Below are 25,743 nucleotides of genomic sequence, written 5' to 3'. Positions count from 1 at the left end.
GCAGAGTCTGCTGGGAAACTGACAGGAGAAGGGACTGGAACTGAGCGGAACTCAGCCTCTCTCCGAGGAGTCCTTCCGAACCTGAACCTGACTCGTGACTCAGCATTCCCAGCCGGAGGATGACAACAGCAGCAGGAGAGGGGGCACGAGGTCAGGCTGGATTTCCTAACACCAACCTTTTCTAAGACAACACAGAAAGACCAGTTACTCAGACCTGCTCTGCTGCGGGAGATGCAGGTGGGGAATCAGACTTACAAAGGTTCCTTACACTCAACATCTAGGGGTGTTCACAAGTTCTCCGGAAATAAAATGTGTTTTCTGACCATTATTTTGATAACGACCGAGGGGCCAGGGAATGACAACTGTAGAAGAGAAGCGCCCTGCAGCGCCAACATGGTGTTTCCCCCACACGCCTGCTCCCAGCCATGATCCCCTCCCTCGCGGCCGCTGGTCCACCTCCCACCCATCCCAATGCCCTGCCCTTTCTCCTCACCTGCGCTTCCCGCCTACTCCACTATGACTTCTAAGTGTGCAAAGACTGGATGATTAATGCCAATCACAGGGTTTGTGACTCACGTTTGATTAGGGAACTCGATATAGTAACGACCTATGAATCCTCAGATGACAGCAAACTATATTTACTTCCATTTGTATTTGGGTTCCTCCACTTATTAGCAGTGTGACATTGGACTAGTTACTCAACTTCTCTGTTCCTCAGTTTCCTCCTCTGAAATACAGGGATGATAACAGTACCTAATTCACAGGGGTACTGCAAGCATTAAGTGAGCAATACACATAAAGCACTTGTGGAGTGCCCAGCACATAGTACCACAATAATGAGAAGAACAAACATTATGTAATCTTTAAGTACAAAAGCAATACTCTGTCATCCCTATAATTCATAATCCCATTACCTGTCTTTTGGGAATTTCAAAAGAACGCCTCCTGGATTCTGCAAGATATACATAACATACATACATACATACATACATACATATTCATTCCCTCCCCCTCCTGGAGGTTGGTGGACTTCGGCAGACGTTACTTTAAACGTGCACTACTGAATTTCTTATAAAATAACAGAGGAGTGAAGATCATGAGTATTTATAGAAGAGGCTTAATAAAGAAATCAAATCTATAATCCACCAGGTCACAAGCAACAACATCATCACACAGGAATTCCTACACCCCTGAAACAAACCCCTGTGGTGCACCTTTTGCTTCTCTTTCGTGGGCATCACCCTATGACACATGGACGTGATCTCCTGCAGGGACGGGGCTGGCTCTGTCTGATGGACATCAGGATGGTGTCTGCTAAGAGCCAAGTGGCTGCTACGGGCACCACCTGGCGACACTTCTGGTTATTCCACCTGTGCAGGCTCATTTCAGGGGCTAGAAAGACAGACCTCGTATTTTATTGCAGAGAGACAAAATGAGGCAGTGACAAGGCCAAGGTCATTCAGAGTAGGTGACAGACAGGAAGAGCACCCAAGGGTTTTGACTTCCAATCACGGGACACAAACACACGCCCTTCATCTGGTGAAAGTGCCCTTGAGTCAGGTGGCGAGCCAGACAGAGGCACCACGAAGGCACTGAGGCCTAGGAGTCAGAAACCAGAAGCCAAGGGGCGAAGACTAAAATCACAGAACAACGGTGAGATGCCGCAAGCGCTGTGATCCTACCTGAATAAAATGCAATTAGATGCACTTAGTCCTGCATCTTGCTTAACCTCACATCACTAAGAACAACTGCTTTTAATGAGCCCAGCACCTGGACAAGCGAAGGAAGCAAACTTCGCACGCTGTGATGCGACACTTAAATAGCTTTCCCCATGGAAATGATGGCCTGAGTAGGAGACAAAAATAGACTGAAAAGCCAATTCCTGACATCAGGGATGCTCTACACACACACACACACACACACACACACACACACATACACCACACAAAACATCTCACAAAAGCAGGATGATCACGAACAGACAGCTTTAATTTAGACATGAAATTTCAAGCCAGGTAAGACCCTGAAAGTTGTGGCAACTGAGAGCAAAAGACAACGCACAAGAGATGGGAAAGCAAAGGAAAGCTAAAGCAGTGTAAACAGGAAGGCCCTAAACCTGGACAGACAGCAGTTAGCTCTCTTCCTTATAGGGGCCACTCTGTCCAGCCATCTCACGTGGAGACCAGAAAGACCCACCACATCTAGTCAACGCTCAAGAAGGGGAAGAGGCTATCGGCATTTGGCTTTATTCCAAACATTTACTCAAAGGATGACCGCTGATGGGGATGGGGCAAATCTCCGCATAGGAGATCCATGGCCAAATGGGAAAAGTTTCAAGTAGATAAATCAGCTACCATACTGAAGGGGTCAGGAGCTCAGGGAAAGGAAGGAGCACGAACTGCGCGCTTCTTTTACGTCCTGAAGAAGCGTAACTTTGGCTGCTTGAAGCCTCAGGAGCTGGACCATAAATTCCAGTTTCTAGGAAGAACTCCTTATTTTATTTCTGTTGATAATTTTCATGGTAGTGGCCAGGAGGGGGTAGGACTTGTTGGCCAGCCTCTTCATCTCTCTCTCTGAATTTTCTAAATTTGTTCATTAAAAACTTAAAAGAAATTAAGAGACTAAGATTACTCATTGTCTACCGTACTAACACGAAAACTACAAAAACACTCCACAGCCTACTAAACAATCCACACTAACAGGACACTACTTACAAAATGCCAATAGGTGGCAGCTTTAAAAAGAAATAAGTTTCCCAAGATTGTCACTATTTTATTCTATCAATAACTGGGTTCTCAAATCTCATAACCAGATTAGTGGGGGACTAGGAATCAGAACCTAAATGCTCAGTCTCGGTCTAACGGTCTTTCCTTTACGGCACACCGTCGCCTCAATGGATTTATAAGGAGTGGGAGGTGAGAAGGAAAATCTTCCTAAACCACAATGCTGCAAGGTCCCAGGACCCACCCCATCACCCTAGTGGGTGGTCAGGAGCAAAGCAAGAGAGACATTCAGCTGACCAGGGTTATCTGTGCCTACGGCTCTGGGTAACAGAGAGGTGCCTATCAGGTATAAACTCGTCTCTCCCTCCCCAGTAAGCCTACTCTCAAATCCTAAAAGCAGCAGTGGGTCCTGCCATCCATGAATAGACACTACATGTCACCACTTCCTAGAATTCTTACATCGCTTAGCTTCTGCCAAGCTCAGAAGCTGCAGAAACTACAATGGCAAAGAAAACATCACCACTGGAGCCACGATGGATTTCAACAAATTCAAAGCAAGTCAAGACGGCAGCTTCAATATATATCCAAGCTGGTGCCTTGAAGCTACTTTCTACTAAATTCCAAAATAGGTATTTTAAGTCAAACTTCGTATAATTACACATGGTGGGGGGAGGCAGACTGAACATAAATGTAAACAAAGTTAACCACCAGTGTCAAGATGAACAGGAACAACAACTGATAAACATGGCAGCTCCCGGCAGTGAGCTAGGCCTGCCTCCCTGAGTCCCAGGGCAGGAGGCCATGACAGAGTAAAACGAGTTCCGTTCCAAAGTCACAAACCTTTAGAGAAGATGGTTCGGGAAAAACATTTTTTAAGAACCCACGGGAAAACACTAGCAACCATTTGCTAGTGTGACAGCGTAAAGAGCAAAAATCTTCCCTTCCCAACACGGCAATACTGGTGGTAATTTTTAAGAAGCATTCTGCTGCGAAAAGTAATCTTTTCCACATACTTTTGCATGAACTTATCGTTTTCTCTCTGAGTCAGAGAAGCTACCGCCTGATTTGTATTTCTCTGAGGGGAAGCCAGGGGTCCTGTGTGCAGATTTCTATGTCTGTGGATGCCCGTGCGCTGGCCAGGAAAAAGACCTTGCTGGTATCAGCAGTCACTTCTGCCACTAGGAAATGGATCATAGGCTCTTCCTGGGAGTGGGGCCTTTTTCCCCGCCTGAGCTGTCATCACAGACCCCTTGTGCAGGTCACCTTTGTCTCCCAGGGTGTGAGAAACCCAGATTAACTTCTAAAGTGCCCTCCCCTGAAATCACACCACTCAACATCCCAGGCAGCTAAACCAGCCCAGGCCTGATTCCTGCTTCCCAACACAGCGGTACTGGTGGTAATTTTTAAGAAGCATTCGAAATGTTTTCTTGAAGGAGAGAAGGAGGAGGAGATGAAGAAGGGGTGAAAAATACAGGGGGCGTGTGTGTCTGTCTGAATCACTGATAGGAATTCACACTCAAGAAAACAAGTCATGAAAACCACCAAACCAACCTTGGTTCACAGTTTCAGGTTTATGACAATGAATGCTTTTTGCAGTTTTGTAAAACTGCAGTATTCACCAACATCATAAGGGAGTGTGACGTTTCCTTAATGGCCCCAGGTAAAAAAAAAAAACCCTTCAGGTTTCCAAATGGGTGGCTCTCCTCCATCCATAGTTCTACAGTTTTTTTTTTTTTCAATTAGTCCAACTGTACTTAAGAGTCATCAATCCCAGTCAGCAGCTGTCACATCCCTCCCTGCTCCCCCAGTACTATTAATATCACAGCTCTGATTGTTAATGATTTACTCAAAGTTCCCTGCAGCAATTAAAACGAGACAACAAGGTAAAACACAAATAAGTTGGTTTTCTTCACCCACAATAACGCATTCTGTAATCTAGTGAACTTCTTGCGGTTTTATGTCGGCCGCGATTTTCAGCTCTATCTTTGTTTTGGAATGCCACAACCCCTCCCTGCACGGACCGGACCGGCACGGCCTTCCTTTCTGGATGCACAATGCAGCATGTAGCTCCTTGGGGGTCAGCAAAACGCCGCACCGGTGTAAAGCCGAGCGTGCCCGAGAGCCCCAGGAGTTCCCCCCACTAGAGTGGGTCCACATACACAATCTTGAGGCCGACACCGCAGCCTAGTACGGCTTGGAAGTCCTCCGTGTGCGGAAGCCCGGGGCCCGGTGGCCCAGGACTGGTGCAATGACTTTGCACCGGAGCGTCCCCTCCGCTGAGGCTTGTCCTCCCACCTCGGCCCACTGCAGTTGCACTATTCCGGGCAGCGACCCGCACGTCTCCACTCCTACCCTAGGGCTCTAGCTGCCAACTCGGTCCTCCGTCGGCCCCCGGCCCCGGCCCCGGCCCCGGCCCCCGCCCGCCGGCCCGCCGCCCAGCCGCACCTTGGTCTCCTTCACGTGCTGCTTGACGCCCTCCGGGTACCACTGGACGCGCACGTAGCCGCGGCGCAGCGGGCTGGCCCGGCCCTCCTCGTGGCCCGCGCCCCCCGCCTCGGAGCAGCCCGAGCTCCCGCGGCCCTCCTCCTCGCCCTCCGAGTCCGAGTCCTCGCCGTGGATGAGGCGCACCAGCCCGAAGTGCACCGAGCCGCGGTAACGGCCCGACACCAGGTCGTGAGAGAACAGCAGCCGCTGCGAACCGGCTTCGGGACCGGAGTCCGAGGACGGCCCGGAGGCCGAGTCCGGGGCGGGCGCCGGGGCCGGGGCGAGGGCCGCGTCCGGGGCCGAGGTCTCGTCCGGGGCCGTGTCTGGGACCTGGGCGGGAGCCGAGACTGCGGGCGCGGGTGCTGCTGGATCCGCCATAACTGCTCTGCGCGAGTCTCGGGCGGCGGCGGCGGCGGCGGCGGCGGCAGCAGCAGCAGCAGCGGCAACAGAAACGGCAGCAGCGGCGGCGACGAAAGAGGCGCGGGCAGGCGGGGCCAGCCGGCGCCGGGGGCGGAACCACGGCGCGCTGACGTGACCTTACGTGCCGTCGTCGTCAGGAAACCGAGATGCGGTTGCTAGGGGCTACCGCCTTGTCGCTAGGGGACGCTGGAGATTCTGCCTGGGGCGGGGGACGTGGTGGGAACGGATGAACTCCACGAGGGCGAGCGGGGCCCGAGAGGATAAAAGTAGAGGGAGGGGGCAGGGGTGGGGACCCAGGAGGAGGAAGTAGAGTGGTCACCGAGGAAAAGGGGAGTGGCCGAGGTGGGACGGAGGATGGTCCGAAGAGTGTCAACAACACTTAATGAGCTCCCCTGGCGTCTCCAGTCTAGTCATAGGCACTGAGAGGGATACAGAAAGAACAAGGTACAGTTTCTGTCCTCTAGTTGTTTACAATCTAGTTGGGGAGGCAAAACATGTACTGTACACATTAAATAGCTTAAAAGCAGCTCCAAGGCAGCTTGTAAGCAAGGCCACATAGTGTATCTAGAGTGTATTGCGTTAGGGAATTCCGTGCACAGCCTGGAAGGTTATGACCCCTCAGGGATTGGTCAAGGGGTTGGTGAAGGAGTCTCAGAGAAAGATCAGAAAGGTAAGCAAGTTGGGCTTCCCTGGTGGCACAGTGGTTTAGAATCCGCCTGCCAATGCAGGGGACACGGGTTCGAGCCCTGGTCCGGGAAGATCCCACATGCCGCAGAGCAACTAAGCCCCTGCACCACAACTGTTGAGCCTGCGCTCTAGAGCCCGAGAGCCACAACTACTGAGCCCGCGCGCCGAAACTATTGAAGCTTGAGTGCCTAGAGCCCGTGCTCCGCAACAAGAGAAGCCACCGCAATGAGAAGCCCGTGCACCGCAATGAAGAGTAGCCCCCGCTCGCCGCAACTAGAGAAAGCCCGCGCGCAACAACGATGACCCAACGCAGCCAAAAATAAATTAAATTAAATAAATAAATAAGAAAGGTAAGCAAGTGTTAGTGGCCCCTGCGGTTTGGCTTTAAATACATCTAAATGAGTTCAAAGCTCCTTGAGGCTTATGCATGGCAAGAGGTAGGATAGTGAGGTAGTTAAGAGTAGAAGCCATAGGGGATTCCCCGGTGGCGCAGTGTGAGAATCTGCCTGCCAATGCAGGGTACATGGGTTCAATCCCAGGCCCGGGAAGATCCCACATGCTGTGGAGGTACTGAGCCCACGCACCTAGAGCCTGTGCTCTGCAACAAGAGAAGCCACCACAATGAGAAGCCTGCGTGCCGCAAGGAAGACTAGCCCCTGCTCACCACAACTAGAGAAAGCCCGCATAACGAACAAGAAGAGTTTGATTCCAATTTTCAGCACTGCCACTTACTAGTCTTATAAAGTTGGCAAGCTTATAAACTTGTTTTCACCTTAATTTTCTCATCTGTAAAATTGGGGAGGTAATAGCAGTACCCGTCTCATCTGGCATTTGAGAGGATTAAGTGAAATAGACCAGTGCCTGGCATATAGTTCCCTCAATAAAGGAACTTTTTTTATAATATTACATTATTATAATATTTCAAGCCCCCTGCCTAGACTAAAATTCTAGATTGGAAGAACTCTTAGACCTATGATCTGCTCCAGATTGCCATTTTAAAATATAAAAAGTAATTATACTAATGTGTCTCCTAAGTAAGTTCCAAAAGATTTAGATGTATTCTCAGCGGACAGATTCATAATGGGTTGTTGAAAGGAAATTAGGAATAATCAAGATATAGCCCTCACCTTTCTCAGTTAAAATCTTTTTTCTTTTTCCACAATTTTCTGCAAGACCATCAATGGAAGATTAGTAAGATGATTCAATATTACAGTATTTAGGTTCTTCCAAAAAGTCATTGGGTACTTTATTTATTTATTTATTTTTTGCGGTACGTGGGCCTCTCACTGCTGTGGCCTCTCCCGTTGCGGAGCACAGGCTCCGGACGCGCAGGCTCAGCAGCCATGGCTCACGGGCCCAGCCGCTCCGCGGCATGTGGGATCTCCCCGGACCGGGGCACGAACCCGCGTCCCCTGCATCGGCAGGCGGACTCTCAACCACTGCGCCACCAGGGAGGCCCCACTGGGTACTTTATAGGCTGCCGAGGATACAGACTACACTCATGGAAAAGTTATAAGAACACTCATGAAAGAAAAAACACATTTAAAAAAATAGAAAAAAAAAAGAAGAAGAACATGCATGAAGCACAGATGGCAACCTGAGTACATGAGATGCCCTGAGCCAAGTACTTATTGAGTAATAAGTAATATTGGTAATTATTGGGCTTGGGGCGGGGGGGGCCCAATATGGACCTGTATCTTAGAAAACTCACATACTAAGATATAGAAAAAGAGCTTAAGGGGAATTAGTATATGATTCAGGGCCACAGCTGGGTTCCCGTCACAGACCACAGTGCAGAACGGCCATCTGGAATCATTGCTGTAAGGACACAGTTCCCCACTCCCTTCCCCATAAAGACCTGGGAGGCTTAGCAGCAGTGACATAGTAACTTCTATTCCATCTACCATGTCCCTTTAGCTCTGTCTCCTTGGCCCCGATCACCTAACATTTATTGAGCATCCACCTAACATTTATTGATCACCTATTATTGACCAGGCACTTTGCCAGGCACATTCACATACATTATCTTGTTTGTTATCACAATCTGGAATATAGGTGTAATTAACCCTCTTGTACCAGTGAGGAAACAGAACCCAAGGAATTCAGCACCTAAGGTCACAAGGTAGTAACTGGCAGAGCCAGGTTGGAACCCAGGTTTCCTGACTCAAGTGCAGGGTCTTTTTTTTTGGCCACGCCGCGTGGCTTGTGGGATGTTAGTTCCCCAACCAGGGATTGAACCCAACCCCGGGCCCTCGGCAGTGAGAGCATGGAGTCCTAACCACTGGACTGCCAGGGAAGTCCCTGCAGGGGCTTTTCTAGTCCTGTGTCCATCAAGGGATGGGGGGTGAGCAAGTCGTTAGGAGGGGCAGGGCAATGAACGCCCGAAATCTTTGTTTGAGGTCAAAAATCCAAGTGAGCTTTGCGTTCTACTCCAGCTTATGCCAGTGTTTGTTTTAATATAAAAAGAATGTCCTTTTTTCCCTAATGGTTGAGTAAAATTAGCACTCCAGGAAGATGTGCCGTGTTTATTCTGTGGCTTCTTATAATAACAGCTAATAATAGCAACCATTTATTGAGCTGTAACTTAATGCCAGGTACTATGATAAGTGCTTACATAGATTACCCACCTTCACATAGCTTATCTGCCTGTGAGGGAGGAAGTATGAGCCCCTACTTTGTGAAGCACTGTACCAGACTGTGCTGTGCCCCGCTCCCGCACCACTACCAAGAACGTTCTAGGCTGTAGGCAAGAGACCTAGATTTCAAATGCTGACCTCTCCCTTGCTAAACCTGTTTTGAGCACGTGGATCCTCTTGTATTTATATGTGTAACCCTGGTGCCTAGTGAGTGCCTGGCACAGCACTGGCACGCAATAATGTAACATCTTGGTGGGTACAGTCTGAGGTTTCTGTACTTCCACTTGGCCAGTTTCCCATCCTCTCTGTATACCTGAGGAGTTGAAGCTGGGGTGGGGGAGAGCAGCGCTCTCTAGCCCTCTCCTGCCCATGCTATCTCAAAGCCCTTTCTTCTCTTTTTTTCATATTTTATTTATTTGGCTGCGCCGGGTCTTTGTTGCTACATGCAGGATCTTTGTTGCCACGTGCGCGATATTTGTTGTGGCACGCAGGATCTTTTAGTTGTGGCATGCGAACTCTTAGTTGCAGCATGTGGGATCTAGTTCCCCAACCAAAGGTCAAACCCGGGCCCCCTGCATTAGGAAGGCAGAGTCTTAGGCACTGGACCACCAGGGAAGTCCCTCAAAGCCCGTTCTATCACCCCCAGTTTGAGCTTCATCCGAGCCCTTTTACAGAGAGAGGCTCAGTGCATTCCTCCCCACCTCGTGGTGACCTTCAGTGCCCTCACTCACACCTGAGATGCCCTGGACAAGGTTTGAGTCTTGACTCCTTCCCAAACCCCAAACCCCCAGACAGTGTCTCTTTACATCCAGGCTGGCGAGTGGGGTGAGCCTGGATGGAAGCGACTGCCTGATTTTTATTTTCATAATTGTTGAATGAAAAAAACCCTTTATTCCCCAATGGAGAAACCCCCTTCTCTCATGGCCCCAACACCTAGCCCTTCTTGGCGAATAGAGATGCTTCTTGGGAGAATTTTGCTTATTTACAAATGTGCCTGCCAGAAACTGAGCTAGCCTGGCCACTCCCCTTGCTAAGGAGCTGGCCGGGTGCAGGAGGCAGCAGAGCTGACAGCAAAGTGAGCTGATCTCTGGGAAGCAGGCCGTGTCTTGTCCCTATCTTAACTGGCCACTGGCTGCCTCTCCAGACCCATGCGTGAAGTGTGCATGGGCCCCACACCGCCCCCTGGGGGTGCCTTACCCTGCCCGGCCTCTCCAAACCTCCGTGTAGGAGCAAATTCAGACGGGCTCAGAGAGGTCCTTCTACCCTGCAATGAGTGTTTGGGGGGCTCTAGGCTGGCTTCAGCACTGGGGGCTTTAGTTCAGAAAGTGGGACAGGAGGGGAGCTGCCCTGGAGAGTCCTCCCACACCTCAGTGGCTGGCTGGAGAAACGCCTCTGAGATCCAGCTGTGTGTTGCTCTAGAATCACGGGCTCTTGGAGTTAAAGGGGCTCTTCTTGTCCCTGGAGCCTCACCTCTCCTTGCATTGATGCCCTGGGAGAACCAAGTGTGCGGCCTGCCCAAGGTCACCCTGCAGTACAGCCAGAATCAGGACCCAGACCAGCTGGCCTTTGGCCATGCTCACCCCTGACTCTGAGGATGGGTTGCAATCCACTGCGTGAAACACTTTGGGCTGAGGGCAACAGTGGGAAGGCTGAGCCATAGTGAGAGCCCAGGCTTGGCAGGCTCATCCTGCTTCCCTCCTTCTTGAGGATACAGGGGCCAAAGACAGCAAATCCACCAGACCAGCTTGCAGAACAACAGGGCTGCAGCGGTTTAATCACGCCATGCTCTTCACCACCGACACCCCAGCACCAACACGTGGGTGTTTCCTGGATGACCAGCCACGGGTGCCAAGTGGCATCTTCTCCCCAAACCCCTTCCTTTTCTCAGAGTCCTCATCCAGGTTGATGGCAGGGTCACTTACCTGGGTACCAAGTTGGCCACCTGAGGGTCAGCCCTCGATATTGAGCTCCATAAGTCATCAAAGCCCAGGTCATGGTCCCTCTACCCCCTTTTCACAACCCCAAATCCAGAGCTGCTCCGCGGAGGGCAGCTCCACGGGGGCTGGTGCGGGAGTGGTGATGGGATGGTACAGTGGCTAAGGCTGGGGTTCTGCCGTTAGATGAACGTGGGTTTGAAGCTTGTGCTGCCGCTGACTCACTATGTGACCTTGGGCAACTTATTTTACTTCTCTGAGCCTTGGTTTCCTTTCTGTAAAATGGGAATAATAACTACCTACTAGATAGGGCTATTGAGAATTTAACTGACATGATGAATGGGAGGTGCTTTGCACCTGCCTGCACAATGTAGTAGCTTGATCAACGTTACCTGCTGCTATTAATTCATCTCCATCCCTTGCCTACGCCATTGCTGTAGTCGCCTCACCACCTTGTTCCCGGGAGATTGAAAATATAAACATGACCATTCGACTTCTTAGTTTAGCGTCTTTCTGTGGCTTTCCATGGTCCACCAGAGAATGGCACAAGGGCCCCTTTATGAATTGGTTCCTTCCACCTACCTCCCACCCCGCCTTCCAGCTCTGCACCCAGTGCACACAGTCCACGCTCTGGCCTCAGCTGCTAACGCCAGGATCCCAACGTTTTGGGGCCACCATGCCTTTGCACTTGCTTCACCATCTGCTTGTAATTTTTTTTTTTTTTTTTTTTTTGCAGTACGCGGGCCTCTCACTCTTGTGGCCTCTCCCGTTGCAGAGCACAGGCTCCGGACGCGCAGGCTCAGCCGCCATGGCTCACGGGCCCAGCCGCTCGGCGGCATGTGGGATCTTCCCAGACCAGGGCACGAACCCATGCCATGTCCCCTGCATCGGCAGGCAGACTCTCAACCACTGCTCCACCAAGGCAGCCCTGCTTGTAATTTTTTATTCCTCTACTTCAACCCATGGTTTTACCTAAAGAACTCCTTTTCATCTTACAATACTCAGCTTGGGGCTTCTTTTTATTCTATCTATATCTATCTATCTATTTATTTATTTATGGCTGAGTTGCGTCTTTGTTGCTGCGCACAGGCCTTCTCTAGTTGCTGAGAGCAGGGGCTACTCTTCATTGCGGTGTGCAGCCTTCTCATTGCAGTGGCTTCTCTTGGTGCGGAGCATGGGCTCCAGTACTTGTGACTTGCAGGCTCTAGAGCGCAGGCTCAGCAGTTGTGGTGCATGGGCTTTATTGCTCCGCAGCATGTGGGATCTTCCCGGACCAGGGCCCAAACCCGTGTGTCCTGCATTGGCAGGCGTATTCTTAACCACTGCGCCACCAGGGAAGCCCCAGCTTGGGGCTTCTTATCTATGAAGTCTTCCAAGAGCCCTATTTTCCCCACTTACCTGGTCATACCTGTCTGATTGCATTTATTTCCCTCTATTACAACCATTTATTTGCATGCCTGTCTCTCCTGTGGGACCGTATCTTCTTTGTACCTTTGTATTCCAGCATCCAGCATAGTTCTGATTCATAGTAGGTACTCAAAAGATTTTTGTTGAGAAAAAGACTCGCAGACATAGAAAACAGACTTGCGGTTGTCAGAGGGGAAGGGGGTGGGGGAGGGATGGATTAGGAGTTTGGGGTTAGCAGATGCAAACTATTATATATAGAATGGATAAACAACAAGGTCCTACTGCACAGCCCAGGGAACTATATTCAATATCCTGTGATAAACCATAACGGAAAATATATGAAAAAGACTGTATATATATGTATAACTGAATCACTTTGCTATACAGCAGAAATTAACACAACATTGTAAATCAACTATATGTCAATTTTAAAAAAATTTTGTTGAATGATTGAACAAAACAAACCAACTTCTCTCAAAGGTCCCGATGGTGCCAACAGGTCTCTGGGACACCTCTGTCTTTGCTCAAGTCCCAAGTTCTCCCTTTGTCCTAGACACACACCCTACACAGGCACATTCACCCCACGTGCACATACGTACATATACACATGTATACACACACGTGCACACACATACACATGTGCCTCCCCCCACCATTGCTCTCTCCTTAAACTTCAGTTTCTAGATATGGACTGCCCACTGCCGTGGCCCCTAACCACCTGTGGGTCTTGAGCACTTGAGATGTGGCTGGTCTGAATTGACACTGGATTATAAAGACTCAGTGTATAAAAGAAAAAAAAACCAGAGTGTGAAATATGTCTGATAATTTTTATATTGATTACTTGTTGAAATGACAATAACTTTATATATATTGGGTTAAATACAATATTTTTTTAAAATCAAATTAACCTGTTTCTTCTGGCTTTTTCTCATGTGGCTACTAGAAAATTGAAAATCATATATGCGGCTCACGGGATCTTTCCGTTGGAGAGCCGGGCTCCAGATGCTCAGGAAGCCGTAGGTCCCCTCTTTCTCCAGGAGGTGGCGAACTCTTCCTGCTTTTGACACCTCCGTTGCAGAAAGGTCTGGAAAGTTCCTGAGGAAACTGCCTGTGTAATATGGCAGATTTTGAACCCTAAATAAGGACGGGGCCACATTCAGCCCTGCAGTGATGTCAGCCTATCTATGCAAAGGAGGCTTCAAAATAAATCCACAGCAAATCAACGAGCTAAGTGTCATCCTCCTCAACAGAATTGCCACCTAGTTGATAGGCTCCTGGTCTCTGTATCTAGCACATCGCCACACGTTCAATACAATTTCTGTTTTCCAGAGGTTTATACGCTCCCGGGAGCTCGCCCAATGAAACTCCTGCACACAATTCTCCATCTCAGCCTCTGTCCCCTGGGGAACCTGCTAGTGACAGATTATGGTTGGAAAAGTAAATATGATTAGGCAAAATGTGCTCCGTGCCAGGTGCGCAGAGCCTATCTTAAGTGCAGGGGAGGAATGAGAAAAGGATGCCACCCTCAAAACCACCAGAAAATGCAACTAGTTGCCCAAGTGCCTGAACTGAGGGCTGCCTTCCCTGCCTGTCCAGGCCTTTTGGTTGCTCTGCTGGGTAAACTGGGGTCTCAGAGGCATCATCAGAGTGTTTCGGGGCCCCCCAAAACACTGCATCTGGTCCCCCCCCCCCCCCCCCCCCTGTCCTGGAAGGACTTTTTTTTTTTTTTTTGCAGTACGCGGGCCTCTCACTGTTGTGGCCTCTCCCGTTGCGGAGCACAGGCTCCGGACGCGCAGGCTCAGCGGCCATGGCTCACGGGCCCAGCCGCTCCGCGGCATGTGGGATCTTCCCGGACCGGGGCACGAACCTGCGTCCCCCGCATCGGCAGGCGGACTCTCAACCACTGCGCCACCAGGGAAGCCCTGGAAGGACTCTTAACAGCCATCAGAAGCCTCCTTGTTAGGGGAATCTAAGATCTTTTCTCCACTCTGGGCTGCATGAGATGCTGCTGGCCACCCCCTCCTTGGGTTCTGGGGTGTGTCCTGATCCTGGGTCTGCTCATTTCCTCATCTTTCTTCCTGTTGATGGTTCCCCCCTCCAACCCAGAGAGAACATCCCCAAGCTTGGGCCCCAGCTTCCCTGTGGAGACACGCGGTCCCTCAGAATGTTCTTCCCATACTGTGACTCAGATGTCCACTCCATCGTGAGGACAGCCAAGTCTGTACCCGTCATCCCACCGCTATGGAGCATTAGTGGGATGGGGGCTCAGCCGGATCAGAGGCCAGGCTCTGCTGGGGCAGGTGGGCAGTCAGGTCCCATGGCCCTCTGGGGTTCACCATGTGCCCTGGACAACCTGCCTCCAATTGTCCTAGAATGTTCTGGAGCCCTGGAGCAGGAGCCCAGCCATAGCCCAGGATTTGCCTGGGACTACAGAGCCTGTAGGAGAGATCTGGCAGCCAGCCACAGCTGTTGCCCAGATGTGTGTATCCCTGTCTGGCGGGCCAGGAGGCCCCAAAGGAGACCAGGCTGGAGGAGGTGACGGTGGGACCCCTAAATGGGAGCCATGATGGGAGAAGAAGTGCAGAGTGGGGGCAGGGTGAGTAGAGTCAGAGCTGGGGGAACCGTGGTCGCAGGACCCTCTCAAGGGAGCTGGTGCTGGAGGGAGACTGTGGCACAAAGAGCAAAACCCTACCAACAGGGGTCTGGAGAGAAGCCCCTGAGCCGTCCCCACACCGGGACATTTGATGACGTTGACTTTACATCCAGTATCCGGACTGTCCCCTCCCCTCTGGGTCTGCAGTTCTAATTGGCCACCAAGCAAGTGCTCTAAATGATGGCACACTCAGGCTGCCAGAGCTGGAAGGACCCTCAGAGGTGGGCTTGCCCAGGCTTCCAGGGGACAGAGGACGAATGCCTGTGCCAGCCAGTTGGCGCCAAGGCAGGGATTAGAGTGGACCCATGAGGCTTAGCCCCGTGCTCTTCCCCCAAAACTCTGGGGCCTCAGCCAGCCACTGTAATCCCCTGCAACCGTGTGCCATCTGAGGTTTCACCCTCAGCACGCAGGGACAAGGCACAGGGTGGCCGGAGCCCTGCTGACTTCGACCTTTCTGTAATATGGAGGCGGGGCGGGTGGGGGATTAGAAATCTCTGAGATCAACATCACGTGCTGCCCGGCCACACTTGCTACAACAGCTGTGTACCCAGGAGTCTGGATTTTTCTGGTCCTGAGCCTGTGGATGGCCCCTGGGGTGATTGGCTCTGTGGGGGGAACATTGGAGCCCCTGCCCCACAGTCCTGATAAGTGGGACCCCTGCCCCTGGGCTCACAGAATTCAAGAACGGGAGTCCCCTGCTTGGGGCTTGGAGATGTGGGGAGAGAAGGTGGAGGAGGGAGGGCAGGGCGACGTGCAGGACGTGGGGCTTTGTAAGGGAGGGATGGCCACCTCTAAGAAGTGCACATCAGCAGACGGTCAGGGAAAGAGACAAACAGTGACCCAGGGACCCAGTGAGCAGGGACAGGGCAGGAAGTGTCCACGCCCTGCTTGCCCGCTCCACCCCGGCCCCCAGACTCCCCACTCCAGGTCCCCTACAAAAGAGGCAAGATGCACCATCACCCTGCACGGCCCCCCGGGAGTTGAGGACCAGACCCCTGACCGTCGCTCGTCCGCAACAGGTGCAGAGGGGCCCTCCTCATCACAGAGGCCACTTCTGAAGCTGGGGCCCCCAGGGTAGCAGCAGTGGCCAGGAGGTCCACTCAGAGCATCCACTACCTGAAGCCTGTGGCTCTGCGCCTGCCACCTGGGATCCCAGAGTCCCCAAGTCACCAGCGGCGCCACACACTCCCCACCGAGTTTTGCTGCCTCACCCCAGAGGATGCTCCTGGCATGTCTGAGATTGAGTGAGAGGGTGGGTAACCCCCCAACAGGGTCCAGGACGCTGCTGAACTCTGTCGCTGTTGCCCTTGGAGAGAAGACCCTCGAGTCTCCTGCCCTTGGCAGTTGGGACCCCAGAGTATCTGACTCTGGGTGTTTCTGTGCGTGTGCAAGAGCACATGTGTGTTCAGCAAAGCGGGGGGAAGAGCAGCCCTGAATCCTCTGCTTTCCTGTGGGGGAGGGCTGGGGGCTGAGGGAGCCCACCCCCAGCATCCGAGCCGATGCTCAGTGGACCACGGAGTCACCACCAGGGCCGGCTCCACAGCCTTGATCTCTGTCTCGGGCATCTGCCCCCTGAACCTGGACCAGGTCCGGCACTTCCTGGCCCTGTGTCCTGAGCTGTCCCTGGACTGGTTTGTGGAGGGCCGCCTCGTGGCCTTCATCGTCGGCTCCCTGTGGGCTGAGGAGAGACTCACTCTGGTGAGGAAGGGGCTGGGGGCAGAGATGCCCAGCCCCAGGAGGGCCTCCGGGGGAGAGGCCACTGCCCGATGGCGCCAGCTCCTCCTGCGCTCACAGAGGCAGCCAGGTTGGGGGAGGAGCCTGGAGGCTGGGATTTCTTCCTCCGAGATAAGAGATGAGCACAGACGTGGGTCCTCTCCAGGGCAAGACCAGTCCTTTGCGGTCTCAAGGCCCTCATGAAGGGACCGCCATAGGGCTGGGAATGTAGGTCCCAATTTGGGGTCTCCTTGGGTAGGAGGGGGGTCCTGATTAGAGGCACTCAGGGGCACCTGCCCTTGGCCCAGGTGGGGGTGGTTTGGGGGTGCAGGTGTCCACAGAGGTGACCTGGACTCGTGTCCATCTCTCGCCCCCAGGAGTCGCTGACACTGCACAGGCCCGGGGCCCGCACGGCCCACCTGCACGTGCCGGCCGTGCACCGCCCCTCCGGAGGCAGGGCAAGGGCTCCGTCCTGCTCCGGCGCCACCTGCACCACCTGGGCGGCCATCCGGGCATGCACCTGGCCATGCTCACGTGCGAGGACAGGCTGGTGCCCTTCTACCAGAGGTTTGGCTTCCACCCCGTGGGCCCGTGTTCTGTGGGCTCACTCGCCTTCGGGAGATGCAGTGCTCCCTGCGGGGCCACGCCTCCCCACGCAGGCACACCGACTGCTGAACTGGCCCCCCCGGGGAGCCCACGGACGGGTGCCAGGGGTGTGGGGAGGCAGGCTGGGGGCTCCTACCCAGTCCCGCTGTCCCCTTCTCTGCCCTGCTGTCGCTCAGCTCAGCTCAGCCTGAAGGGAGACAGTGATTCCCAGAGGGTCCTGGGGTGGGGCGTGGGGGTGAAATAAAGAGAGGGCAGGGCGGCTGCTCCCGGCCCAGGCTGCCCTGCTGGGGCATGAGTGCTGTATCCTCCAGTCTGTCCACGCGAGGCCTCCGGGACCCCCTGCATCCAAACTGTGCCCACACGTGGCTGGGTGGGTGAATTGGGGACAGTGGGAGGCGGCCTGCAGCCCTGCTTCAGCGTCCTCACCAAAGGGGCCGGGTGCCCAGGGGGCCCTTATTCCCCCAGGCCCAGGGCTGCCCCTTCCCATCCTCATCCCTGGAATGGAGGCAGCCGGGAGCAGGGAAGGGCAGGGGCCACCTCCCAGCTCCCCCCCCCCCCCCCCCCCTGGGCCCCCACGGTTACTGTGGGTCCTCTGTCCCACGGGGTGTGGGATGAAGGGCTGGGGGGCACAGGGAATGGACCGCACTGCTTCTGCCAGGACGGCCCTCCCCTCCACCCAGCCAGACCCCTGATGGGGCTTGGGGAACGCAGGGGTCTAAAGATTTGACACCACCTTCTCAAGGGCCCCCTTGAGCCCCTCCATGTGACCCCAACCTGGCTTCTTCTCCAACCAGATCTCCCCCAAGACCCACAGGCATCCACTGTCCCTTTGGGCCAAGCCCCTGCCCCCTAGCTCCTCACGGCTGACCCTGCCACCCCCCACTCCCAAAATAAAGTTCCAGTTTTTATTCTATGCGAGGCTGGAGGTCAAAAGACGATACTTTCTTAAAGAGTATCATTTAATACATTTCAGACATCGTCCATACAAAGTTAGTGTTACTTTAAAAAAAATTAGGACCATAATATAAACCGGTAAAAAAAAAAAAAAAAAAGGCCTGATTGACCTTGGGCAACCCCTGGACACAGGTCCTTGGGGTGGCCCTGCCCTCACCTGGGCAGGAGTGAGGCAGAGGATGGCTGGCTGGCTGGTGTCAGTCCAGCCCCAGGAGGCAGAACACTGACTTGAAGGAAGGGACTGGGCTGGGAGGGGCTGGGGGGCCTGGGTGCGGGGCAGGTTCAGCCTCTGTTTGCTGAGATCAGCGGAGGCTCTCGGATTGCCAGTCTGTGTCTCTTTGCTCCTTCTCTGCCCCAGACCACTGCCAAACCCTGTCCCAGAGGGTTTGGACCCGGAGCGTTATGGGCAGGCTCACCAGGCCACGGATGAGTGCAGGGCGTGGATTCACAGGGCAGAGATGGGAGGGGAAACAGGTAGGGGCCGTGGCCGGGCAGGGCTGGGAACCTGGTGGGAACCCCAGCCAGGTCCCCAGGAAGGGCAGGCTCACAGCAATGGGGAGGGGGAACGTACCAGCAGAGCCAGAGGTGGGAGATGGGCAGCAGCCCAGGACCTTGGGAAGAAAGGAGCCCACCCCCCAGGAAGTGGTCCTGACAGCAGGGGAGCAGGGTAATGTCAGGGCCTGGGCCCTGAGCTGCAGAGAAACACATATTCGGAGTGTCCCCCAGCCCAGGCCTGGGGAAGGGGGCCCTCAGTCCCCCAAGGAGCCGCCCTTGATGACCATCTCCCGCAGACTCAGCCTCTCCTGGGGGCAGAGCTCCTGGGAGCAGGGCCGGCCCCACAGGGTCTCTGGAGCGGGGGGTGGGCGCTGTGCAGGCAGGCAGCCTGACCCGGGCACAGTCTCCGTGTCCTCAGCGCTGCGTGGGAGCAGCCGTGCCAGCCCCGCCAGGCAGGTGGTCAGTGCAGCACCTGGTCCAGCTCGTACTTCTCGCAGAAGTGGCTGGTGAAGGGGAAGCAGGTGAGGTACTCGATCCAGGGCCAGTGGATGGGGTAGACGTAGAGCCAGATGACCAGCGAGGCGAAGAGGCCGGCGAAGACCAGCAGCGACACGAGGATGAGGGCGCGCTTGCGGTACTTGTCGCTCGTGCCGAAGGTGATGTAGGGCAGGAAGGCGAAGGCCAGCAGCAGGCCGCTGAGGAAGCCAAAGATGTGGGCGATGTTGTCGATCCAGGGCAGGAGGCCGCAAATGAACAGGAAGAGCACGATGGCCGACAGGTTCAGGAAGGCCTTCCAGGGCCGCTCCAGCAGCTGCCAGCTCTGGAAGAGCTCCACGAAGAGGCAGGCCAGGAGGCCGAACTGCGACCCTGCCGGGCCCACCTGCGGTGGGTGGACGGGGAGGGGACAGGGTCACTTCCGGGTGCCACGTGGGAGCCTGTGGGGAGGCCTGGGCACAGCCAGGCTGGAGCCCCAGGACCTGGGTCATCCTCTCCGTGAGCCCCTCCCAGGGTGGGGACCCCGAACCTGACGGCCGGGGGGCAGGAGAGGTGCAGCTGGAGCTGCTGGAGCAAAGCTGGGCTCGTTCCACCCACCCTTTCTGCAACACTGAGCGCCTACTACGCGCACGCCCAGTGCCATAAGCAAGACAGACTGCTCCAGGCAGCGCACGTGGCGAGGGACAGACACTGAACAAGCCCACAGCGTGAGCCTGACTGATCAAAAAACTGCCATTTCTTTGGGTCAAGAACGGTTGCACGAGGGCAACTTCATATGGCCCAACTCACAGCTATGGGACGCGCTGCAGGCGGTGGTCATGGTCACGGAGAGAAATGAAGCAAAGGGGCCGAGTGAGGGACAGGGTCCAGGTCTTGCTGGAGGTGACCTCTACACGTGACCCAGGGGCATCACTGCTCCCTCGCGCCTCGGGATGGACTAAGGAATTGGCCGGGAAGCCCCCAACTTAGCTGTCCATCCGCTGTTGAGCCTGATACGGCAGGGGCTGTGCGTCCCTCAGGCCAAGCCAGGCGGGAGGCGTGGAAGCGGTAGAGCTAGCCCTCCCTGCCGTATCCTGAGTCCCTACCTCCGCGCGGTACGGGAGGAAGATGGCGCTGGCAAGGTTGCCGGTGACGCCACTGAGAACGAAGATGATGGCGATGCGGTGCCAGCCGGCCAGCTTCTCCAGGTCTCGTAGGATGGTCATTTGGAAGATCACAGACACGAGGCAGTGCACCACGCTGGCGGGGACACACCGGGCATCAGCCCCCCGCCCCGTCTGCCAGCCAGCGACTTCGGGAGCAGCGGGGTCTGGCAGGTCGTGCCGGCTGCGCCCTGGCCCAGGGGCCCCTCCCCCGGGAGTCCAGGTGGGTGGGCACCACAGGGGTCTGGGAGGTGGGCAGCGAGGCACCTCTTACCCAGCGTGGAGGAACAGAGACAGCCAGAGCCTGTAGAACTGATCTGGGACCTCAGGATTGAGGAAGGGCAGCAGCCCACACACCTTGTCCAAGCAGTGCACCTGGGGGTGAGAGCATGGCGGTCAGCGCCTAGGATCCCGCTGGGTCCGAGGCCCCGATGTAGGGGGCAGGACCAGATACCCGCTGCAGGAGAGCATACAGGCTGCTGCACCTGGCTGCTCGCGCCCAGGGCCCCACCAGACCCCACCTCACCTGGGAGCAGAGCGTGGCCTCTTCGTGGAAATAGCCGTGCACGAACTCACAGTATTCCCGAGTGGTGACCTCACAGCTGGGGGACAGGGAGGCAAGGCGAACGCCAGGGCCCTGAGTCCTGCCCGCCCCCGCCCAGTGCCCAGTGCCCGGCAGCAGCAGGCACCACTGGCAGGACGCGGTGCCCCTCTGCAGGAACCTGCCCACACCACGGACGGCCCCCGAGTGGGGAGGGAGGACGCCGGCTGCGGGGTGGGTGACAGAGGGGGAGCACAGGGGCTCCGGGCCCAGGGCCCAGGCCGGCTCACCTGCCCTTGGTGCCGATGCAGCAGGGGCGGCCCCGAATCTGGCAGTCCATGTGCGGGAAGCCCGAGCGGTTACTCCTGGCCTGCTCCGTGCAGATCTGCCAGGAGGGGCACAGGCAGCGGCTAGGGCTGTGCAGCGGCACGCAGGCCCTCCCCACCCTTCCCGGACCGCTCTCCCCCCGGACACTCACCGGCCACTTGGTGATGTCATCGGGCCAGATGTGGGCACCACTGGAGGCCGGCTCCTCGCAGGTTCTGGAAGCAGAGGTCGGAGGGGGCAAAATGAGGGGCCACGGCATCCCCAGCCTGCCACGCCCACTGGCCAACATCCCCATGGGTGGCACAGACCACGTGATGCTCAGCCCCATCTCCTCAGCTCAGCTGTGGGTCTCCCGGGACTGTACCTGGGGTCCTGGTTGCACACGGCCCCCGATGTCCGCTTTTGGCCCAGCGCAGACTTGTCCATGGGGGGCCCCGTATCATCCTGCCACTTGACAAAAGTGGCCAAAGTCTCCTGGAGGATGGAGGCAGGCTGGTCATGGCTAGGACAAGGTCACCACCATCAGAGTGGGCAAGGGCCGCTCCAGGGCCGGGGCTCTTGCCCTGCTGTCCAGGGCTCAGGCTCATCTCCCAGACCCCCCACCCCCACGGACACTCCCAAGACCCAGCTTTCACCGCTCTGGGGCTGGGGAGGTTGGCACCCTCCATGTGCTGAGCTGCGTGCAGGGGTGTGTGATGGCAGGGAGGGCAGAGGAAGGACAGAGGCAACGTAGACACCGCCCTTGAAGGGCCCCTCCCCCAGGCTGGGGCAAGTGGAGATGGTGCAGGGGACCAGGGTGGGGCTCGCAGGGGTCGGAGGGCCTCTGCCCCCACCGAGCAGTCCTGCTGCAGCGTCTGGATGCAGCCCGAGTGGTCATTCTGGACACAGCAGCCCGAGTCCCGCTCCAGGTCTCGCTCCCGCAGCACCAGCTGCTCGATCTGCTGGTCCTTCCGGATGCAGGGTGAGAACTTGGCTCCCAGGTGGATCAAGTCAATCTGGGGGCGGAGGGCAGTGGGGAGTGAGCTCGGGTCCAGACCTGGCTGCTCCGTTGAGAGCCTCCCCCTAGGGGCCCCTGATGAGGGGGGCTTCCAGGCAAGCCAACCCCCTTCCTGCCCAGCTGGGGGTGGCAGAGGCCAGAGGCTCCCTGCTGAGATGCTGTCCCTGCCTGGGCCCCTTACCGAGCTGGGGCCAATCCAGAAGTTCTCCTGCTGGATGTACTTCATGCTCTCATACACACCTCTGTTCCTGAGTACCTGGTGCAGAGGTGGAAGGATTGGGGGGTCAGGGGTTTCTCTGTCCCAGGGAAGGGCCTCCGGGGAAGGGGCTGAGAAGCAAAGCAATGGTGAGCCCAGAGCACTCTCCTGCTTGGGCCAGGTTGTTGCCGTGGAAGGGACTGGGTGGCCCAAGATGCTGGCGCCTCTTGGGGGAGGCTAGGATCCCCAGGGCGGAGCCCCCCTTCCCTAGCCCCACTCACCAGCTGGGTGGTGACGTGCTGGGCGAAGCCCACAGGCGCGATGCCGTACGTGCAAATCACCAGCAGTGTGATGATGACGTGGACGAAGGTCAGCCAGTAGGTGAAGTAGGGCCTGCGGGCAGAGGCTTCGGGTCAGCGGAGCCAAAGTCACATCCCAACCCTCAGCCCCAGCCGCCAACAGCTCGCACCTGCTCCCTATCCTCCACTACTCCCCTCCAACTCATCCTTCTCCACAGCAACTCTTAAAATGCACCTCTCTGCGTCTCTCCCAGCTTAAATCCTTTCCATGGCTTCTCGCTGCCCTGGGGATAAAGTCTAACATGGCTCCTTCCCCACTGGTTGCAAGATCTTGTTACATCTGCCCACCTCCCTGGCCTCCTTCCTCTCCTTCTCCTGCAGTTCCTGGAACAAACCCCAATCCCTGCAGCCCCAGGGCCTTTGCACATGATGCTTCCTTTGCCTGGGATGCCCTTGCCGTCTCTCTTCACCCAGCTAACTGCTGCTGCTCCTGACGACGCTCCCCCCAACCAGTTGTTCACTCCCACCCTCTGTCCTCCTTCTCCAGGACACTCACCACACCTGCTATCACTTAATTTTCTTTAACTTAGGGTCCAATGTCTATCAGGTTGCTGCTAATTGTACGTTCTTTGAGAATGGCCTCTTCCCAATCCTCTGGCTTCCCCCAAGGTCTCTGTGCAGGCCTCTTCACAGTCCCTTCACTCGCGGTCACAACTTCTAACTGCCCCTCTGACCTACCCTGCCCGCCCTGCTCCACTGTTCCAGGGCCTGTGTGGTGGTGCTCAGTGAACACTTGTTGCCGGGCTGCCGTCTGGGAGCCCCGCAGAGGAGGCAGGCCCAGAAAGCGGGGAGGGTGGAGAAGAGGCGGCAACACCCGACAACCCTTCCCAGGTGACGTGCATGCTTGTAGGGTGACCCTAGGGGCCGTCCCTGCTCCCCCGACCCAAAGGCTCGATGAACAATAAGGGGAGCTTCGGGAGGGGCCCCCGGGGAACCTGGAAGCTCCCAGGCCCTCCTGGACGGCTCTCGGCCCTTCTCCCCTGGGCCTACGCCTCTCCCCGCACTGTCACAGAGTGGGCGGGGCTCACCGGTGGCTGTCGAAGCTCTCCAGCTGGCGCTGCACGGTGCTACTGACGCTGCGGCGGTAGCTGCGGTTCAGCCAGTTGCCCACAACTCCCAGCCCGTAGTGCCGCTTCTTCCGGTCGAAGGCAAAGTGCTTCACCTTGGATGCGATACGCTTGCCACGTTTGGCCGCGGGCACCGGGGCTCGGTCAGACTCCTTCCTGGTGAGGACGGTGGTCTCAGCCTGGTGTCCTCCCCTCCCACATCCCATGAGGGGGGTCAGGAGGGACCTGTGGTCTAGGGAAGCCCCCTGGCAGGGCTGTTGGGCTCTTCCTCCACGGTGCCGCCTCCCTCCACCTGGAGGATTGCCCAGAACTCACAGAGGGATCTGCATCTCTTCAGGGGAGGCCGGGGAGGCCGAGCATGGGATGCCCCGGAAGTAGCTGGCAGAGAGTGGGGGCGACTCAAACACATCATCAGGCACGGAGCTCATTTCTTCCTGGAGTGGGTGTGGAGTCGGGGACACAAAAAGAGACAGTGTGAGGAGTCACCGTCTCCAGCACTGCCCCCAGTAGCTCAATTAAAGGGCAGGACAAAGCCGGACAGGCTCTTTGGAAGGGAGGTAGAAGGCATGTGTTTGTGGGCCCTGATGGGGACTTTCCCGGCTGGCACCCTTCCTCACCCCAGGTCCTTGCCCTGCCGACAGAAAGACGCACCCCCATCCCACCGATGGGCCTTTGGACATCTCAGGGGCTCCCAGCAGAGCATGACTGAGGCCGGGTGACCTCTCCTGGCTCCCACCCACCCCGGTCCCCCGACCCCGAGGGCCCACACACCCCATGCTTGCCTTACTAAAAAATGAGGAGTAGAATGTCTCTGCTCCATCGACCGCATCCTCCTCCAGGAAGCTGGGGTAGGCAAAGCTGCGCTTGACTACCTGGCACCTCTGTCCTGTGGCATCCATTACCGAGCGCCCCTGTGCCAGACAGAAGCATGGGCGTCAAGCCCAGGTCAGGTACCCCTGCCCCTGACACCAAAGGAGTCTGTCAAGCCCATCTGCCTGGGGAGGTGGGACCCTGCCCGGAGCACGTGCATCTGTGAGAGAGGCCAGGACCTGGCTCCGGCTCCTGCGTAGCCTGACTGCAGCCATCTCTACATGGTTGGCTCTTAACTTCTCCCTGGTGACCTCCGGCCCTCTGGCTTGGGCACCTGACACCCCACCACTCATCCCGCACCCTCATTCCCACGGGCTTCTTGGCACGGCACACCAGGCCCCTGCTGACCTTTTGATCCCATCTCCTGCCATTCCTCTTGTAACCACCCTTCACTAAAACCACCTGCTACTCCCTCCTACCTCCAGGCCTTTGCATAGGCCGTTCCCCCTGCTGACAATGCTGTTCCCTTCCTGGCAAACCTTTCCTTATATTTCTCAAGTGCCTTCCCTGACACCAGCCTCTCCTATGGGTGGGCCCCAGCACTTATCACACTGAATGGTGACACCTGCCCTCACCCGAGCTGAGGGCTCCTCTAGGGCAGTGACACTGGCTCAACTCACTCTGTAGCCCCTGTGCCCAGCACATAAGGGGGTTCAGTAAACACAGGTCAGTGAGTGGTGCCTGCACATTTCACTTCCTACTTACCACCTTACGTGTCAGTGCAGAAACCAGCTGTCCACACTAGGGACCACTAGAAGGATGTGGGTCTGGCACCCAGGGATCCCAGAGCAACCACTGCCCTTGGCACAGAGGAAGATGCCTGGGGACAGAGGTGCTCTGGAGAGAGAGATGCTCTGGGGAGAGAGATGCTCTGAGGAGAGAGATGCCTGGGGAGTGAGATGCTCTGGGGAGAGAGATGCCTGGGGAGAGAGATGCCTGGGGAGAGAGATGCCTGGGGAGAGAGATGCCTGGGGAGAGAGATGCTCTGGGGAGAGAGATGCTCTGGAGAGAGAGATGCCTGGGGAGAGAGATGCTCT

At 55.9% G+C, this 25,743-nt stretch overlaps 3 protein-coding genes across 7 annotated transcripts in view; 1 reads left to right on the top strand and 2 right to left on the bottom strand.

Annotated features, from left to right (window-relative positions):
• The window catches only part of UBE2O (ubiquitin conjugating enzyme E2 O), a 52,262-nt gene extending 46,612 nt beyond the window's left edge, over nt 1-5,650 (bottom strand). For both annotated transcript variants that reach the window (XM_029211384.1, XM_029211385.1), the window contains exon 1: nt 5,169-5,650. In XM_029211384.1, the coding sequence (XP_029067217.1) occupies nt 5,169-5,585 (417 nt within the window). In that variant the 5' untranslated portion in view covers nt 5,586-5,650. The remainder of the gene's footprint in view (nt 1-5,168) is intronic.
• Nucleotides 5,651-15,124: 9,474 nt separating this feature from the next.
• AANAT (aralkylamine N-acetyltransferase) lies at nt 15,125-17,332 on the top strand. Its single transcript, XM_029212891.1, is given in 6 exon segments — nt 15,125-15,165; nt 15,964-16,172; nt 16,488-16,642; nt 17,035-17,098; nt 17,101-17,271; nt 17,274-17,332. Coding segments are annotated over 6 exon segments (699 nt in total).
• A 1,793-nt stretch (nt 17,333-19,125) lies between these two features.
• Nucleotides 19,126-25,743, bottom strand: part of RHBDF2 (rhomboid 5 homolog 2) — a 25,253-nt gene continuing 18,635 nt past the window's right edge. For all 4 annotated transcript variants that reach the window (XM_029211916.1, XM_029211914.1, XM_029211915.1 and 1 more), the window contains exons 7-19: nt 24,619-24,747; nt 24,152-24,270; nt 23,798-23,992; nt 22,692-22,803; nt 22,396-22,470; nt 22,051-22,212; nt 21,582-21,691; nt 21,369-21,432; nt 21,181-21,275; nt 20,876-20,951; nt 20,624-20,724; nt 20,293-20,446; nt 19,126-19,592 (exon numbers count right to left, since the gene is read on the bottom strand). In XM_029211916.1, coding sequence (XP_029067749.1) covers nt 19,173-19,592; nt 20,293-20,446; nt 20,624-20,724; nt 20,876-20,951; nt 21,181-21,275; nt 21,369-21,432; nt 21,582-21,691; nt 22,051-22,212; nt 22,396-22,470; nt 22,692-22,803; nt 23,798-23,992; nt 24,152-24,270; nt 24,619-24,747 — 1,812 coding nt within the window. In that variant the 3' untranslated portion in view covers nt 19,126-19,172. The remainder of the gene's footprint in view (nt 19,593-20,292; nt 20,447-20,623; nt 20,725-20,875; nt 20,952-21,180; nt 21,276-21,368; nt 21,433-21,581; nt 21,692-22,050; nt 22,213-22,395; nt 22,471-22,691; nt 22,804-23,797; nt 23,993-24,151; nt 24,271-24,618; nt 24,748-25,743) is intronic.

This window comes from Monodon monoceros, unplaced genomic scaffold, assembly GCF_005190385.1.
Source record: "Monodon monoceros isolate NGI ecotype Baffin Bay Population unplaced genomic scaffold, NGI_Narwhal_1 Super_Scaffold_9, whole genome shotgun sequence".
Classification (NCBI taxonomy): Eukaryota; Metazoa; Chordata; class Mammalia; order Artiodactyla; family Monodontidae; genus Monodon; species Monodon monoceros.
This window is presented reverse-complemented; position numbering and strand designations above follow the sequence as displayed.